Raw genomic sequence first — 15,112 nt, forward strand, 5'->3', positions numbered from 1 at the left:
CATCGGTGGCAGTTCTAGTTCCAAGTGTTACCATGACAACTGCTTTTGGAAAATGGAAACTTATAGCAGTGAGCAGTGACCTGATACTGTAGTATAACTCATCCATGTCACAGAAGCTTCTTCCTTTGCATACTTGCATTATTTTTAGTAAGACTTTTGCAAATTGAATTTTTCCCCCACTAGACTTCTTTTGAAAGTGCTTTCTTTTTTAAACTATGTTTTTAAAACCACCTAGCTTAAAAGGTTCTTAGTATCCCACATATGATAAATTCCTACTGGCAATGGCAAAGGCACATTTTCCTGGGGCTGAAGATTTTTACCATTTGGCTTGAAAAACTAAAGTGATCAGATAAGCAGAAAGCAGAAATATCAACTAAGCTGCTCCCATCTTACATACAAATGGACTTTATACTTAAAGGCGGTTATTTCTTTTTTATATAATTTTTTTCTTCTTAGAAACAAAGACAAGACAAATATTTAATTTAGTAAATCATAACAACCCCGAACACACAAGAGATAATCCCTCTTTTGTGGAGAGAATCAATATATACATTCATTCTTGCCAGATAAGGCTATTCTGCTAAACTTGGTTCAGGATATTAAGATTAATTTTTAAAGATTTTGACAAAAATTTTTATATTTCAATGAAGCATAAGTGAATGGCAGAAATGCTTTTATCCCTTGAAAAGGCTGCTTTTAGAACTAGATGGCAAAGAACTACTTAGGGCACATCTGGGTAATGTGCCTTACGGTCATCTGTTTTGCTTCTTAACCACCCCTAGCATTCAGTTCATCTACCTACAATTTCTCCTAATTAAAAAAAAATCTGCGATCCCACTTATAAATATATAGCATTGTCCTCTAAATAAATTCTGTAGGTCATGTCCATGATCTATCACACAATATACTTGATGCAAACCAGGCTGAGACTGTGTCACGGGCTCTGACATGAGGGTCACACCACCTGTGAGATTGAGTTCCGGTCACCTGACTTGGCAAAGATAAAAAATGTAAGCTGAGTCTAAAGGCAATTTAAATGTGATTCCCAACACTTTCATATTCTCAAGGGGGCAGGCAAGGACCCTGAGAGCCTTACCTCCGGGAGGGGGCTTGCTCTTAGAGGTGAGGATAACAAAGCCAAATCCCTCGTTTTCTTTTCGTTGCAAGACCACATCGTAGGCATCGTGCGGAGCCGGCCGGGCCAGGCGGGGAGACCCACTCTGCGATAGTGTGACAGGGGCTGCTCTCTCATCCTCGGCTGCTTTCTCTAGGAAAAACACCACCTTGGTTACGATTTCTGGGGTGTTATCATTACAACAAACCTCGGTATTGTTTCTTGTTGGCGTGCAGAGTTTACAATCAGAGTGAAGTTGTGTTTTAGGGCTGCAGGACTGCCATACCAACCCCTCACCAGCCAACACCCCCCACCATTGTCCCATGGCACCGTGATTTTTGAAAACTCAAGTGCTTTTGTGCTGAGTTGCACAAGAAAAATTTAGTTTCTAATAACCTGAAGATCAGGAAACCAGTGACCCCTCCTTTGCCCCTGGCTTTGCACACAATCTGAATTATGCCTCAAGTTTATCATTGGAAAAATATGCAGCATTATCTCACTTCAAGGGAAAATTTTCAAAGCATTCATGAAATTCTGTAGTTAAAAAAAAATCTTGAAATACTTTTTAAACCTCCATTGAGGATTTTACTTAAAAAATTATTTTCAATATTTGGGGGGGGGGGAATGTGTGTCATGCCTGGTGGTGCTCAGGGCTTACTCCCAGCTTTGCACTCAGGGATCACTCCTGGCTGTGCTTAGGGGACCATATGGAATAGCAAGGGTTGAACCTGGTTTGGCTGTACGCAAGGCAAACACCCTACCTGCTGTACTGTAGAATTCTGCTTTTGAACCTTGGCAAGCAATTTTTAACAGAACTTTGAATGAGATCCTGAAAACCAACACAGCAAATATTCATTTGGAAGCAACTTTCAGTAAAACTTAGTGGCAGGGACGTACTCTAAAGGGTGAGAGCACATGCCATGTGAGCAGAAGGCTGGGGGTCTAGGCCAACACCACCTAGCCCTAAGCACTGCTGTGTGTGAGCCCAGAGCACTGAGCCAGGAGCAGCCCCTGAGTTTAGCCCAGTGTGGCTCCCGAACTGAAAAATATGATGATAAATCTAAAGGCAGTAACTGCTGTGCACCGCTCTGGAGTGGCCATGGCATCAGGACTAAGAAGCTGCCGGGGAGCCAATTGAGAATGATTTGCCACCTATACAAGATCAGCCTGATGCAATGACCTTTTACCACTGCAGTTTCAGATGGATTTCTCAGATGGGTAAACTGCTCTACTCGCCCCCAGCACTGCCAGCTGTGGCCCCTATTACAAACAGATTCAACCTTATACTGTCATCTACAAAATTCACCAGTTTTCATACAAGCCCAAGTCAGTAGTCTGCTCATCCCTTTTTTGATTGTGGTATAACTTTGTAGTATGACTATTTCAGGATTCTTTGACCTTATATGACCATCCACAATGGGGCCTTGGATCACACCAAAGAGATCCTCTATTAGGTATAATCAACTAAAAAAATATATAAAATCATATTAAGAAAGAATAAGATACCCAGCAAAGCCTTAGAGAAAAACTAATTCTAAGTCTCTGTTTCCGCTTTAGCTTCTGACATACCCGCAGAGAAGATCTTTCTCCTCACGGTCAGTAGCACATGGCCATTCCGAGCAGCAGTTGTCATGAGGTCGAGGACTTGCTTGTGGGATTTCCCCTTGACAGGAATCCCGTCAATGCACATCAGCTCATCTGCCGCTCGCAGCCGACCATCCTTCTCAGCAGCCCCCAGAGGAATGATAGCGCCAATATATATCTGAAAGGATAGGAGAGTGGCTCGTATACAGCCTACTACTGACAGCAGCAGAAGCGGGAAGGACTCCTGAATGGTGAGGGACATACCACACCACTGTTTGTCGCTTAACAAGGGAAAGAGCCACACTTCAGAAAGACTCGAAATACAGAGTAGGAGACTAACACCCAAGTTGGGAGACTAACACCCAAGAATAGCAGTATTTTACCAGGAGGTTGGCTCCATGGCTTGGAAGCTGGCCTCACATCCTGGGGGAAAGGCAGCCCGGATACAGTAGGGAACACCAAGTAAAATGTGGTTGGGGACCCCGTGCGAGAAGAGAGAAGCGTACTGAAAGTAGACTAGAGACTGAACACGATGGCCACTTAATACCCCTATCGCAAACCACAACACCCAAAAGGAGAGAGAACAAAATGGAATGTCCTGCCACAGAGGCAGGTTGGGGTGGGGGTGGGGGACGGGAGTGGAGGGTGGGAGGGATACTGGGTTCACTGGTGGTGGAGAATGGACACTGGTGGAGGGATGGGTTCTCGAACATTGTATGAGGGAAACAGAAGGACAAAGATGGGTAAATTTGTAACTGTCCCCTCATGGTGACTCACTTATTAAAAAATAAAATTAAAAAAATAAAATAATAAAAAAAAGAAAAGACTCGATCAGAAGGTGCCACTTTCCCACATGCAAGTGCAAATAAGCACATATGTGATCCCTTGAGGATCTAAGAAAGACAGAAAGAAAAGGAAGAAAGAAGGAAATAAGGAAGGAGGGAGGGAGGAAAGGAGGAAAGAAAGGAGAAAGGAGAGGAGGAAGGAAGTGAGAGAGATAAGGGGAAGGGACGAAGGAGGGAGGAGGGAGGGAAGAGGAAGGAAGCAAAGGAAGGAGGGAAGAAGGGAGGGAGGGAGTGAGGGAGGGAAAGAGGGGGAGGAAGGAAGAAAGGAAGGAAAAGGGAGGAAAAGAGAGAAGGGGAAGGGATGAAAGGAGAGAGAGGGAAAGAGGAAGGAAGGAAGGAAGGAGGGAGGGAAGGAAGGAAGGAAGGAAGGAAGGAAGGAAGGAAGGAAGGAAGGAAGGAAGGAAGGAAGGAAGAAATAAAGGGAGGAAGGGAAGGAGGGAAGGGAGGGTGGAGGAAGGGAAGCAGAATGGAAGACACCATCACCTGCATCACCGGCACAAGGGAATAAAGCAATTAGACTTTGGAAATGCAGTTCCATGGAGCCACTACTTAAAGTGAGAGCCTACTTAAGCCATCAGGAAACATGCTCATTTTCCAGACTGTCACAGTTGGGGGGTCTCTCCACACTCCCACCAGAAGCTCAGGGCAAAGTGGTTTGCTGCAAAATGGTTTGCACCCAAATCCCAACGTGGTAAACAATGAATAGGGATGCAGGAGCCTGAGGGTTACTGGCATCTGGTGACACAGAGCCAGGCAGCCAGGTGGGTGAACAGTCTCCCATCCCCCAGAGTCCTGAATGTTGGATGTCATTCCTGTTGCTAACACTTGGCATCAGGAGACAGGCAAATTCTGAGAAATACCAAGCTGTTTGAGGTACGTTTGCAAAATACCAAAGCGAATGCTATCAAGTATCAACAAAACAGGAAGCAATGAAACAAAAACACAGGTGTCACCAGGAACCACTTAGCCCAAGATCCACCTCGAGATCTTATATTTGTCCTTTGCAGAACAACCTGCTTTAAGCTTTGTGTCTGATTGTTCTAATTGCTACCGATAAGACTAATTAGAGTACATTTAATGCTAGCTAAATCAGATGTTTCATACAGAAATAGAAAGAAGGTTATCATTTTAAGAGATAATTGTTATTTACCTAACTTCCAAGCATGACAATAGTAAAATCTTTTTTGACATTATACAAAGAAAATTTAAATATGTTCTTGAAATTCTATAAAGTACATAGCTTCTTTGTCTATACCAATAGAGAACAAAGCTTAAAAATAAAACCTTTTTCATTTGTTCTCTAAATTAACTTTATGTGAGACTCACATATAAATAAAATTCTAGATTTTAAATACTTTGCAAACACAGTCCTTCTGCTTCTGGATGGAAACTCTAGTTTCAAAGGTAAGGATGAGATGGCATACAAAGTACTGAGCATGAAAATGTCAGCCCATGAATAAGATTACATGCCATCAAATGCACAGGCTCACACCAACTGTCTATGGGATATATGGGGGCTAGAGGGACTCCTACATTGGACTCTGAATTACATTTCTCTTAGAGAAGAGAGTGTCTTAAGACCAGTTTAGCAGGGAGTGACAGAACAGGGTTCAGTGGCTAAGGCACTTGTCTTTCACAACGCTGGTCCAAGTTTGATCCTGGAATCCATATGGTCCCCCAAGCACTGCCAGGAGTGACCCCTGAGCACAGGAGTATGCTCCAAGCACAGCCAGGTGTGGTCCCAAATCCAAAACCAAACCAACACCCTGTGTCATCCTGTTGCTCATCGATTTGCTCGAGTGTGCACTAGTAACGTCTCCATTGTGAGACTTGTTGCTGTTTTTGGCATATCGAATCGCCATGGGGAGTTTGCCAGGCTCTGCTGCGCAGGCGAGATACTCTCGGTAGCTTGCCGGGCTCTCCGAGAGGGACGGAAGAATCAAACCCAGGTCGGCCATGTGCAAGGCAAACACACTACCTGCTGTGCTATGGCTCTCTACCCCCGGCAAAATAACAGTTTGGCAAAGTCAAAGAAATACTTATGCACAAATAGAAGTAAAAAAATTGTTGTGTAATTTTTAGCTGACTTTCTCACTTCTTACCTTCAGTTTTCATGCTCAGCTGGGACAAGAAAACTAAGAACCCTGGTAACTAATAGAATGCAGTTTCTCCTAATATAATAATTCTTAGATAAAACGGCCTTTTGAAAAAGTTTTGCAGACAGGGCTGGAGAGATAAGGCAGTGACTGTTCCTACTGTGGCTGGCCCTGCTTGGTCCCTGCCACCACATGGGTACCTAAGTTCACCCAAGAACAATCCCTTGACACTCAGAAGTCCCTGAGCACTGCTGGGTGTGGCACCCGGCCCCAACAAGCACAAATACAGGCACAAACCACACAATATATTTCTAACAAAAGGCTACTTCATTTTTGTCTGTTTGTTTTGGGCCACAACTGGCAATGCTCGGGGCTTACTCCTGGCTCTGCACTTAGGAATTACTCCTGGTGGTGCTTAGGGGACCATATGGGATGCCAGGAATGAAATCTGGGTCAGCTACATGCAAGGTAAACACCCTCCCACTGTACTATCTCTCCGGCTCCCAAGCTGCCAAAGTCAAAGTGTTCGCAAGTATAGGGGCTGTGCTGATCGCTCTGGTGTGAAGCATGAGTCAGGAATGCAGGGGGGCCTGAGCCAGGCACCAGTACTGCAACACCAAGATTAGCACTGATTAGCCAGCCACACAGAGCATCACCGGAAGAGGCCCTCTGACCACCCACTCCAGGTGCGGCCCATGTAAGAAAATGTTTCAACAGGAATAACCAGGTTCCCAAGAATTCAAACTTACAGATTGATCAGGCCCATCTCCTCCAAGCACCCTGAAGCCAAACCCTGATTCCTGCTTTCGAAGAAAGACATCCAGGTCTTTGGTGTTTGGAGCTACCAAAAAAGTCAGAACATATGAAAATGAATACTTTGGTATATCATGAAAGGCTTAAAATAAAACAAAGTTCAATAGTAGGATAACTTTACAGAGCACTATAACCCAAGAACTCCTAATATATGAAAACTTACACCTGAATATAGCCCTACCACAAATTTACAGTAAATCCTTCTTGAGAAACCTACGCAGAACTTTATATTAAGATTAATTAGGGATAATTATTACCTGCCCCCCTCATGTGTTTGGTATTAGGTTTTACCACTACCCCCTAATGCTTTCAAATCAATACTATAGTATTAACTACAGTATTATACTTAAAGTCCTAAGAACAGATAGCCCATAGAAGGCCTTAGTTCTATTCCTAAGCTTTATCTCTGAATATCATTCCTTATGAACGGACAACTTAGCTGAATTCTACAAAATGACACTATTAGGCACATCCTGTGATGCTCAGGGCTTACTCCTGGCTCTGTGCTCAGGGCTCTCTCATGGCGGTGCTCAGGGGGAGAATATGAAATGCAGGGAATCCCACTTGGGTCAGCTGTGTGCAAGGTAAATGTCCTGTCTTCTGTACTATTGATCTGACCCCACAAAATGACATTATTTAAAATTAACTTCTGCAGTGCTGTTGATCAAACCCAGGGCCTCACACCTGGCAGACCAGCACTCTACAGATGGGCTACTTCTCTGGCCAATATTACTCTTAGAGAAAATATGTAACATGGTTGGAGAGAGAGTACAGCGGGTGGGCCCCTTGCCTTGCACCAACACATCTGTGTCCTACCAGACTCCTCAGCACCATATACAGTCCCCTGAACACTACCAGGAGTTATCCTTGAATGCAGAGCCAGGAGAAAGCCCAGAGCACTGCCACATGTAGCTCAAAAGAAGACAAACAAGAAACTAAGTCTGTAAGAGACAATGAGGTCTGAATCATTTGTTTATCTCACAAAGCAAGTCAATGGCAGAGTGAAGGTTTAAACTCCCTCCCCTTAATATCCACAGACCAACTTCCTCTGCTGAAAAACAGGTAGCATTAATCAGAATATTAAGTCAGGGAAACCTACTTCATGGTGAAAACTTTATTTCTTGGAAAATATTATTGTTACCTGCAAGTACAAAGTAGTTGTTATTTCTAAGAAAGCAAAAGAGAACAGCAAGGGAGTATAGGAAAAGGGGGCTATGGATGAGTCAAGCCTAATAATGTTCTCAAAAGCAGGGTCTATTGATGAATTTTCCTATTAGAACTATAGAACCTTAGAAATAAAAGAGACTCATGAGGCCCACACACATGAGATAAAAGCAGTGAATAGTTTACCAGTAGCTAAAAATTTACCAGGAAACATCAAGAAAGGAATCTTTACAATTACCCTAAAAACTAAATGATGGCTTTGCTGTGCTCATACCTGGTTTTTTTTTTTTTTTTTTAAATTTATTTATTTTTAATTAGAGAATCACCGTGAGGGTACAGTTACAGATTTATACACTTTTGTGCTTATACTTCCCTCATACAAAGTTTGGAACCCATCCCTTCACCAGTGCCCGTTCTCCACCACCCGTAAACCCAGTGTCCCTCCCACCCTCCCCAATCCCATCTCCCCCCCACCCCACCCTGCCACTGTGGCAAGGCATTCCCTTCTGTTTTCTCTCTCTAATTAGCTGTTGTGGTTTGCAATAAAGGTGTTGAGTGGCCGCTGTGCTCAGTCTCTAGCCCTCATTCAGCCCGCAACTCCCTTCCCCCACATGGCCTTCGACTACAATGTAGTTGGTGATCGCTTCTCTGAGTTGACCTTTCCCCGGAACGTGAGGCCAGCCTCGAAGCCATGGAGTCAACCTCCTGGTACTTATTTCTACAGTTCTTGGGTGTTAGTCTCCCACTCTGTTATTCTATATACCATAGATGAGTGCAATCTTTCTATGTCTGTCTCTCTCCTTCTGACTCATTTCACTCAGCATGAAACTTTTCATGCCCATCCACTTGACTACAAAATTCTTGACCTCCTTTTTTCTAACAGCTGCATAGTATTCCATTGTATAGATGTACCAAAGTTTCCTCAACCAGTCATCCGTTCTGGGGCATTCGGGTTTTTTCCAGATTCTGGCTATTGTAAACAGTGCTGCGATGAACATACATGTGCAGATGCCATTTCGATTGTACTTTTTTGCCTCTCTGGGATATATTCCCAGCAGTGGTATTGCTGGGTCAAATGGGAATTCAATATCTAATTTTTTGAGAGTCGTCCATATTGTTTTCCAGAAGGGCTGAACCAGTCGGCATTCCCACCAGCAGTGAAGAAGGGTCCCTTTCTCCCCACATCCTCTCCAACAGCGGTTGCTTTTGTTCTTTTGGATGTGTGCTAGTCTCTGTGGTGTGAGGTGGTATCTCAAAGTTGTTTTGATCTGCATCTCTCTGATGATTAGTGATGCAGAGCACTTTTTCATGTGCCTTTTGGCCATTCGTATTTCTTCCTTGGTAAAGTTTCTGTTCATTTCTTCGCCCCATTTTTTGATGGGGTTGGATGTTTTCTTCTTGTAGAGTTCAACCAGTGCTTTATATACCATTGATATCAACCCCTTATCTGATGGGTATTGTGTAAATATCCTTTCCCATTCTGTGGATAGTCTTTGGATTCTGGTCACTGTATCTCTTGCGGTGCAGAAGCTTTTTAGTTTAATGTAGTCCCATTTGTTGATCTCTGTTTTTACTAGATTGCTTAGTTCCGTGTCACGTTTGAAGATACCTTTATCTTCAATATCGTGGAGGGTTTCGCCGACCTTGTCTTCAATGTACCTTATGGTTTGTGGTCTAATGTTGAGGTCTTTAATCCATTTTGATCTGACTTTTGTGCATGGTGTCAGGTCAAGGTCTAAACCCATTTTTTTGCATGTGGTTGTCCAGTTGTGCCAGCACCATTTGTTAAAGAGGCTTTCCTTGCTCCACTTCACATCTCTTGCTCCCTTATCAAAGATTAGATGGTCATACATTTGGGGTTGTGTGTAGGGATATTCCACCCTGTTCCATTGGTCTACGGCTCTGCCTTTGTTCCAGTACCATGCTGTTTTAATTGTTACTGCTTTGTAGTAAAGTTTGAGGTTGGGGATGGTGATGCCTCCCATCATCTTTTTCCCAAGAATTGTTTTAGCTATCCTTGGACGTTTGTTATTCCATATGAATTTTAGGATTGCTTGATCCATTTCTTTGAAGAATGTCATGGGTATACTTATAGGGATCGCATTGAATCTGTATAATGCTTTAGGGAGTATTGCCATTTTGACAACATTGATTCTCCCTATCCACGAGCAGGGTATATGTTTCCATTTCCTCATGTCCTCTTTGATTTCATGGAGTAGCGTTATGTAGTTTTCTTTGTAAAGGTCTTTTACTTCCTTGGTTAAGCTGATTCCGAGGTACCTGATTTTCTGGGGCACGATTGTGAATGGGATTGCTTTTTTCATGTCCCTTTCCTCTGCCTCATTGTTTGCATATATGAAGGCCATGGATTTTTGGGTATTGATTTTGTAGCCTGCAACTTTACTGTATAAGTCTATTGTTTCTAAGAGTTTCTTAGTAGAGGTTTTAGGCTTCTCTAGATATAGTATCATGTCGTCTGCAAATAGTGAGAGTTTGATTTCTTCCCTTCCTATCTGGATGCCCTTAATCTCTTTTTCTTGTCTAATAGCTATTGCAAGTACTTCCAGTACTATATTGAAGAGCAGTGGTGAGAGTGGGCATCCTTGTCTTGTGCCCGATCTCAGAGGAAAGGCCCTTAGTTTTTCCCCGTTGAGGATAATGCTTGCCGTAGGCTTGTGATAGATGGCTTCGACTATCTTGAGGAAAGTTCCTCCAAACCCCATTTTGGCGAGGGTTTTCATCATGAAAGGATGTTGGATCTTGTCAAATGCTTTCTCTGCATCTATTGATATGATCATATGGTTTTTATCTTTACTTTTGTTGATATGCTGGATTATGTTGATTGATTTCCGAATGTTAAACCATCCTTGCATCCCTGGGATGAATCCCACTTGGTCGTGATGTATGATCTTTTTGATGAGTTGTTGGATCCTATTTGCTAGTATTTTGTTGAGGATCTTCGCATCGGTGTTCATCAGGGAAATTGGTCTGTAATTTTCTTTCTTAGTGGTGTCTTTGTTTGCTTTGGGTATTAGGGAGATATGTGCTTCATAGAAACTGTTTGGGAGAGTTCCTGTTTTTTCAATTTCCTGGAAAAGTTTGAGGAAAACAGGCAATAGGTCTTCTTTAAATGTTTGGAAGAATTCGCCAGTGAAACCATCTGGGCCTGGGCTTTTGTTTTTGGGGAGGTTTTTGATTACCGTTTCAATTTCCTTAACATTGATGGGTCTATTCAGGTATTCCAGGTCTTCTTTCTTCAGTGTTGGGAGATTATAGGAATCAAGGAATCCATCCATTTCTTTTAGGTTCTCCTTTTTTGTGGCGTAAAGACTTTCAAAGTAGTCTCTAATGATCTTTTGAATCTCACTGGTTTCTGTTATGATGTCCCCCTTTTCATTTCTGATTCGATTTATTAGAGTTTTCTCTCTTTCTTTCTTTGTGAGACTTGCTAGCGGTTTATCAATCTTATTTATTTTCTCAAAGAACCAACTCTTTGTTTCATTGATCTTTCGGATTGTTTTTTTGGTTTCGATGTCATTAATTTCTGCTCTAATTTTTATTATTTCTTTCCTTCGGTCTGGTTTGGGGTCCTTTCTCTGGTCCTTTTCTAGGGTCTTGAGTCCTGAAGTCAAACTATCTATGTGGATCCTTTCTTCCTTCCTGAGGAATGCTTGGAGAGCTATAAATTTTCCCCTTAACACGGCTTTAGCTGCGTCCCATAGGTTTTGGTAGCTCGTGTCTTCATTCTCATTTGTTTCTAAGTATCTTTTGATTTCTTCCTTGATTTCCTTCTTGACCCACTCATTGTTCAACATGGAATTGTTTAATTTCCAGGTGTTTGATTTGATTTTCCGTATTTGTGGGTGGTTAGCTTCTATCTTCAGCGCATCGTGGTCTGAAAAGATGGTTGATACAATTTCTATTTTTCCGATTCTATTGAGGTATGTTCTGGGGCCCAGTACATGGTCTATTTTTGAAAATGTTCCATGTGCACTGGAAAAGAATGTGTATTCTTTCTTTTTGGGGTGTAAGGCCCTGTATAGGTCTATTAGGCCTCTCTCTTCAATTTCTTCATTCAGAGTCAGTGTTTCCTTGTTGAGTTTTGTTCTTGTGGATCTATCTAGAGGTGATAAGGCCATATTGAAGTCTCCGACTACAATTGTGCTATTAGTGATGTCCTCTTTGAAGTCTGTTAGGAGTCGTTTTAAATATTTAGCCGGTCGTTTGTTAGGAGCATATACGTTTAAGAGTGTGATTTCTTCCTGTTGTATATATCCCTTGATAAACAGAAAATGACCTTCGCTGTCCCTTTTGATCTTTTTCATCCTGAAATCTATGTTGTCGGATACCAGGATGGCCACTCCAGCTTTTTTAAGGGGGTTGTTTGCTTGGAGGATTGTTTTCCATCCTTTGACTTTGAGTCTATGTTTACTCTGTTTGTTCAGGTGTGTTTCTTGCAGGCAACAGAATGTTGGGTTTAATTTCCGGATCCATTTAGCCACTCTGTGTCTTTTGATAGGTGCATTTAGGCCATTGACATTGAGAGAGATTATTGTGATGTGGTTTTGTGTCATCTTTCTGTGGGATTTGTTGTTCTTATGGGGCTCCTCCTTGTCTTACAGTAGCCCCTTTAGACCTTCTTTCAAGATTGGTTTTGAGTCTATGAAGTTCCTGAGCTGTTGTTTATCCGAGAAATAGTGTATGGTTCCTTCGAGTTTGAGTGAGAGTTTAGCTGGATAAAGTATTCTTGGTGAGGCATTCATTTCGTTGAGTTTTTTCACTATGTCCCACCATTGTCTTCGGGCTCGGAGGGTTTCTTCTGACAGATCGGCCGTAAATCTGAGGGGTGCTCCTTTGTATGTGATTTCCCTCTTTGACCTTGCTACTTGTAGAATTGTGTCTCTATCTACAGCATCCGCCATTCTGACTATGATATGCCTTGGAGTCTTTTTATTTGGGTCTCTTTTTGCTGGCACTCTTCGGACTTCTTGTATCTGGACGCCTGCCTTCTCCAGCTCTGGGAATTTCTTGGTGATGATGTCTTTGACTATGTTTTTTTCATTGGGGTTACTTCCCTGTGGTTCTGGTACTCCAATGATTCTTATGTTGTTCCTCTTGAAGTCATCCCCCAGGGCTCTGATTCGCTCTATAGCCATTTTGAGGTCTTTGGCCATTATTTGTTGCTGTCTGTAAGCTTTCTGCAGCTCATCCTCAAGCTCGCTGATTCTGTCTTCGGCTGTAGTCATTCTGCTGTTGAGGGCATCTAGTGAGATTTTTATTTCATCTACCGATTGCTTTATTTGTGAGACTTCGGTTCGAAGGTTTGAAATTTCTGCTCTCATTTCTGCTCTCATTTCTTCCTGTATTTTCTTGGTAGACCGTTCCAGCGCTTGATTCATCTCCTCCCTTAATTTATTGGATGTCTGTTCCATAGTTGCTTGGAGTAGGTCGACTCTCCTCCATATTTCCTCTCTGAATTGTTTATCTGAGAGGTCGTAGATGTTGGGAGACTCTTTTGAGGTTTCTAGTATCTTTTCTTCTCCCTCTCTTGGTGGAGGGGATTTTCGCTGTTTCTTCATATTGTCACGGAAGTGCAGAGTTGGAACCTTGTAGTTATTTATTCCTCTTCGTTTTTGTGGGAAGAAGGGGCTCTGATTGTGCTAAACTTCCCTTATTCACTGATAGCTTTTCTACTGTCAGCCTAAGCTAATGGCTATTTTGCGTAAATGTTTGAGATCGCAAAAGTGAGTTTTCAAAGGAATCCACAGTACGGATTGAGCTGAGGTAGCCAAGAATAACTGCGGCCGCGTTAGCGTTGGCCGCTCTGAGAGGAGGCCACGCCCACTTTAGACCACGCCCACTAAGACACAGATAGAATGAATTCTATCAATTGTGGCCAAAGGAGAAGGCATGGAATGTTAAAAAAAAAAAAAAAATAACTGCGGCCGCGTTAGCGTTGGCCGCTCTGGAAAGAGGCCACGCCCACTTTTTAGGCCACGCCCCCTGAGATGAGGACACACCCCTAAGCAGCAGAGTGGGGATTGGTCAGGATCGGACGGCGGCGGCGGAAAGGTGCCAGGCAGGGGCTTCAGGAGAAGCCCCGAGCCGCGGCGGGCAGGGGGCGGGGAGGGGGGCTTCTCCGCGCTGAGGCAGGCTCTCCAAGGGATTGCCTGTTTACCTGCAGGATGGAGATTGGTCAGGATCCGACGGCGGCGGCGGAAAGGTGCCAGGCAGGGGCTTCAGGAGAAGCCCCGAGCCGCGGCGGGCAGGGGGCGGGGAGGGGGGCTTCTCCGCGCTGAGGCAGGCTCTCCAAGGGATTGCCTGTTTACCTGCAGGATGGAGATTGGTCAGGATCCGACGGCGGCGGCGGAAAGGTGCCAGGCAGGGGCTTCAGGAGAAGCCCCGAGCCGCGGCGGGCAGGGGGCGGGGAGGGGGGCCTCATACCTGGTTTTTATCTTTCCAATTATGGTCAGGGACTTAACAAGATAAAGCTCTGCAATTGGTTCAATATGTATGAAGTCAATGACATAAAACGTTTATGAAGTCAATGACATAAAACATTTCCACCTAGATTCATCTTTTCCAATGTAGACTTCAATTTTTTAAGAATAAATGGAAAAAAACCCCATCCTACTTAGAGCTGCTTTCTGACTGTGGAAACTGTAGCAGTAGGTGATTTTGACTCTGGTCATCTGCTTTGGCAATGCCCTCTCCTCACCACTCAGCTGCATGCTGGCACCCGCCTCATGCTGCATGCACTTTCTCCACAGCACAGCTCCCTGACTCATCCTAAGACTCTTTCTAAGGCACAAGTCCAGTAACATTGTCCTAGGAGACAAAACAAGAGCATGGCTCTCTGCGTTATGTGACTAAGTCAGCTTCCTGAGGATGGTGGAACGGGGGTTCACACTCTGACCTTGGTTCCTCGTGCCAGTCACAGCCAGTCACACAGAACTAACATGCAAGTCACTATGCAGATGAGGGTCCTTCTTTCAGTCTTTTTCATCTGTTTCATAAATGCTTCTTACCTATGAACACTGGGTTGAATCTTAATGTCCTACATGAATCGTATCAGATACTTCTTAACCCCTACACTGGTAAAATCGACCATTTCCTATTTTGATCCAAATTAATACAAAACTCCCTTCTCTCACAGCCTATTAAGCTTGTTTGTCCTTCTTCCATTACATTATGTCTTTTCCACCAAGGGTCAATCATTTTTTTGGATGCAGTGCCTATGTCTGATAGTATCAGGTAGATAATAGGGACAAAATAAAAGGTTTTGAATAACAAATACTTAATATAAATCCAAGAAGCCTAGAATTACAACAAAATGGGAAGAAAAGGATCAAATGACAGATGGGATAGTCCTAGGTGTTTTCCTTCCTTTAAAATTGTATTTTTCTATTTTTCTTCTTTTCTTGAAAGATTTTTTAAAATTCCTTTAAAAATTAGGACTATACCTAAGTTTTAAAGGAATCCTCCATGGGCCAGAG

The 15,112-nt window shown here is 43.2% G+C and overlaps 1 protein-coding gene across 8 annotated transcripts in view; it reads right to left on the bottom strand.

The window, feature by feature from the left end:
• MAGI3 (membrane associated guanylate kinase, WW and PDZ domain containing 3) overlaps positions 1–15,112 on the bottom strand; it is a 314,958-nt gene that overhangs the window by 30,600 nt on the left and 269,246 nt on the right. For all 8 annotated transcript variants that reach the window (XR_008630223.1, XM_055138735.1, XM_055138733.1 and 5 more), the window contains exons 13-15: positions 6,389–6,480; positions 2,684–2,876; positions 1,097–1,267 (exon numbers count right to left, since the gene is read on the bottom strand). Coding sequence is in view for 7 of the 8 variants with exons in the window: in XM_055138735.1 (XP_054994710.1) it covers positions 1,097–1,267; positions 2,684–2,876; positions 6,389–6,480 (456 nt within the window). In the remaining variant the exon portion in view is untranslated. The remainder of the gene's footprint in view (positions 1–1,096; positions 1,268–2,683; positions 2,877–6,388; positions 6,481–15,112) is intronic.

This window comes from Sorex araneus, chromosome 5 (assembly GCF_027595985.1).
Source record: "Sorex araneus isolate mSorAra2 chromosome 5, mSorAra2.pri, whole genome shotgun sequence".
Taxonomy (NCBI): Eukaryota; Metazoa; Chordata; class Mammalia; order Eulipotyphla; family Soricidae; genus Sorex; species Sorex araneus.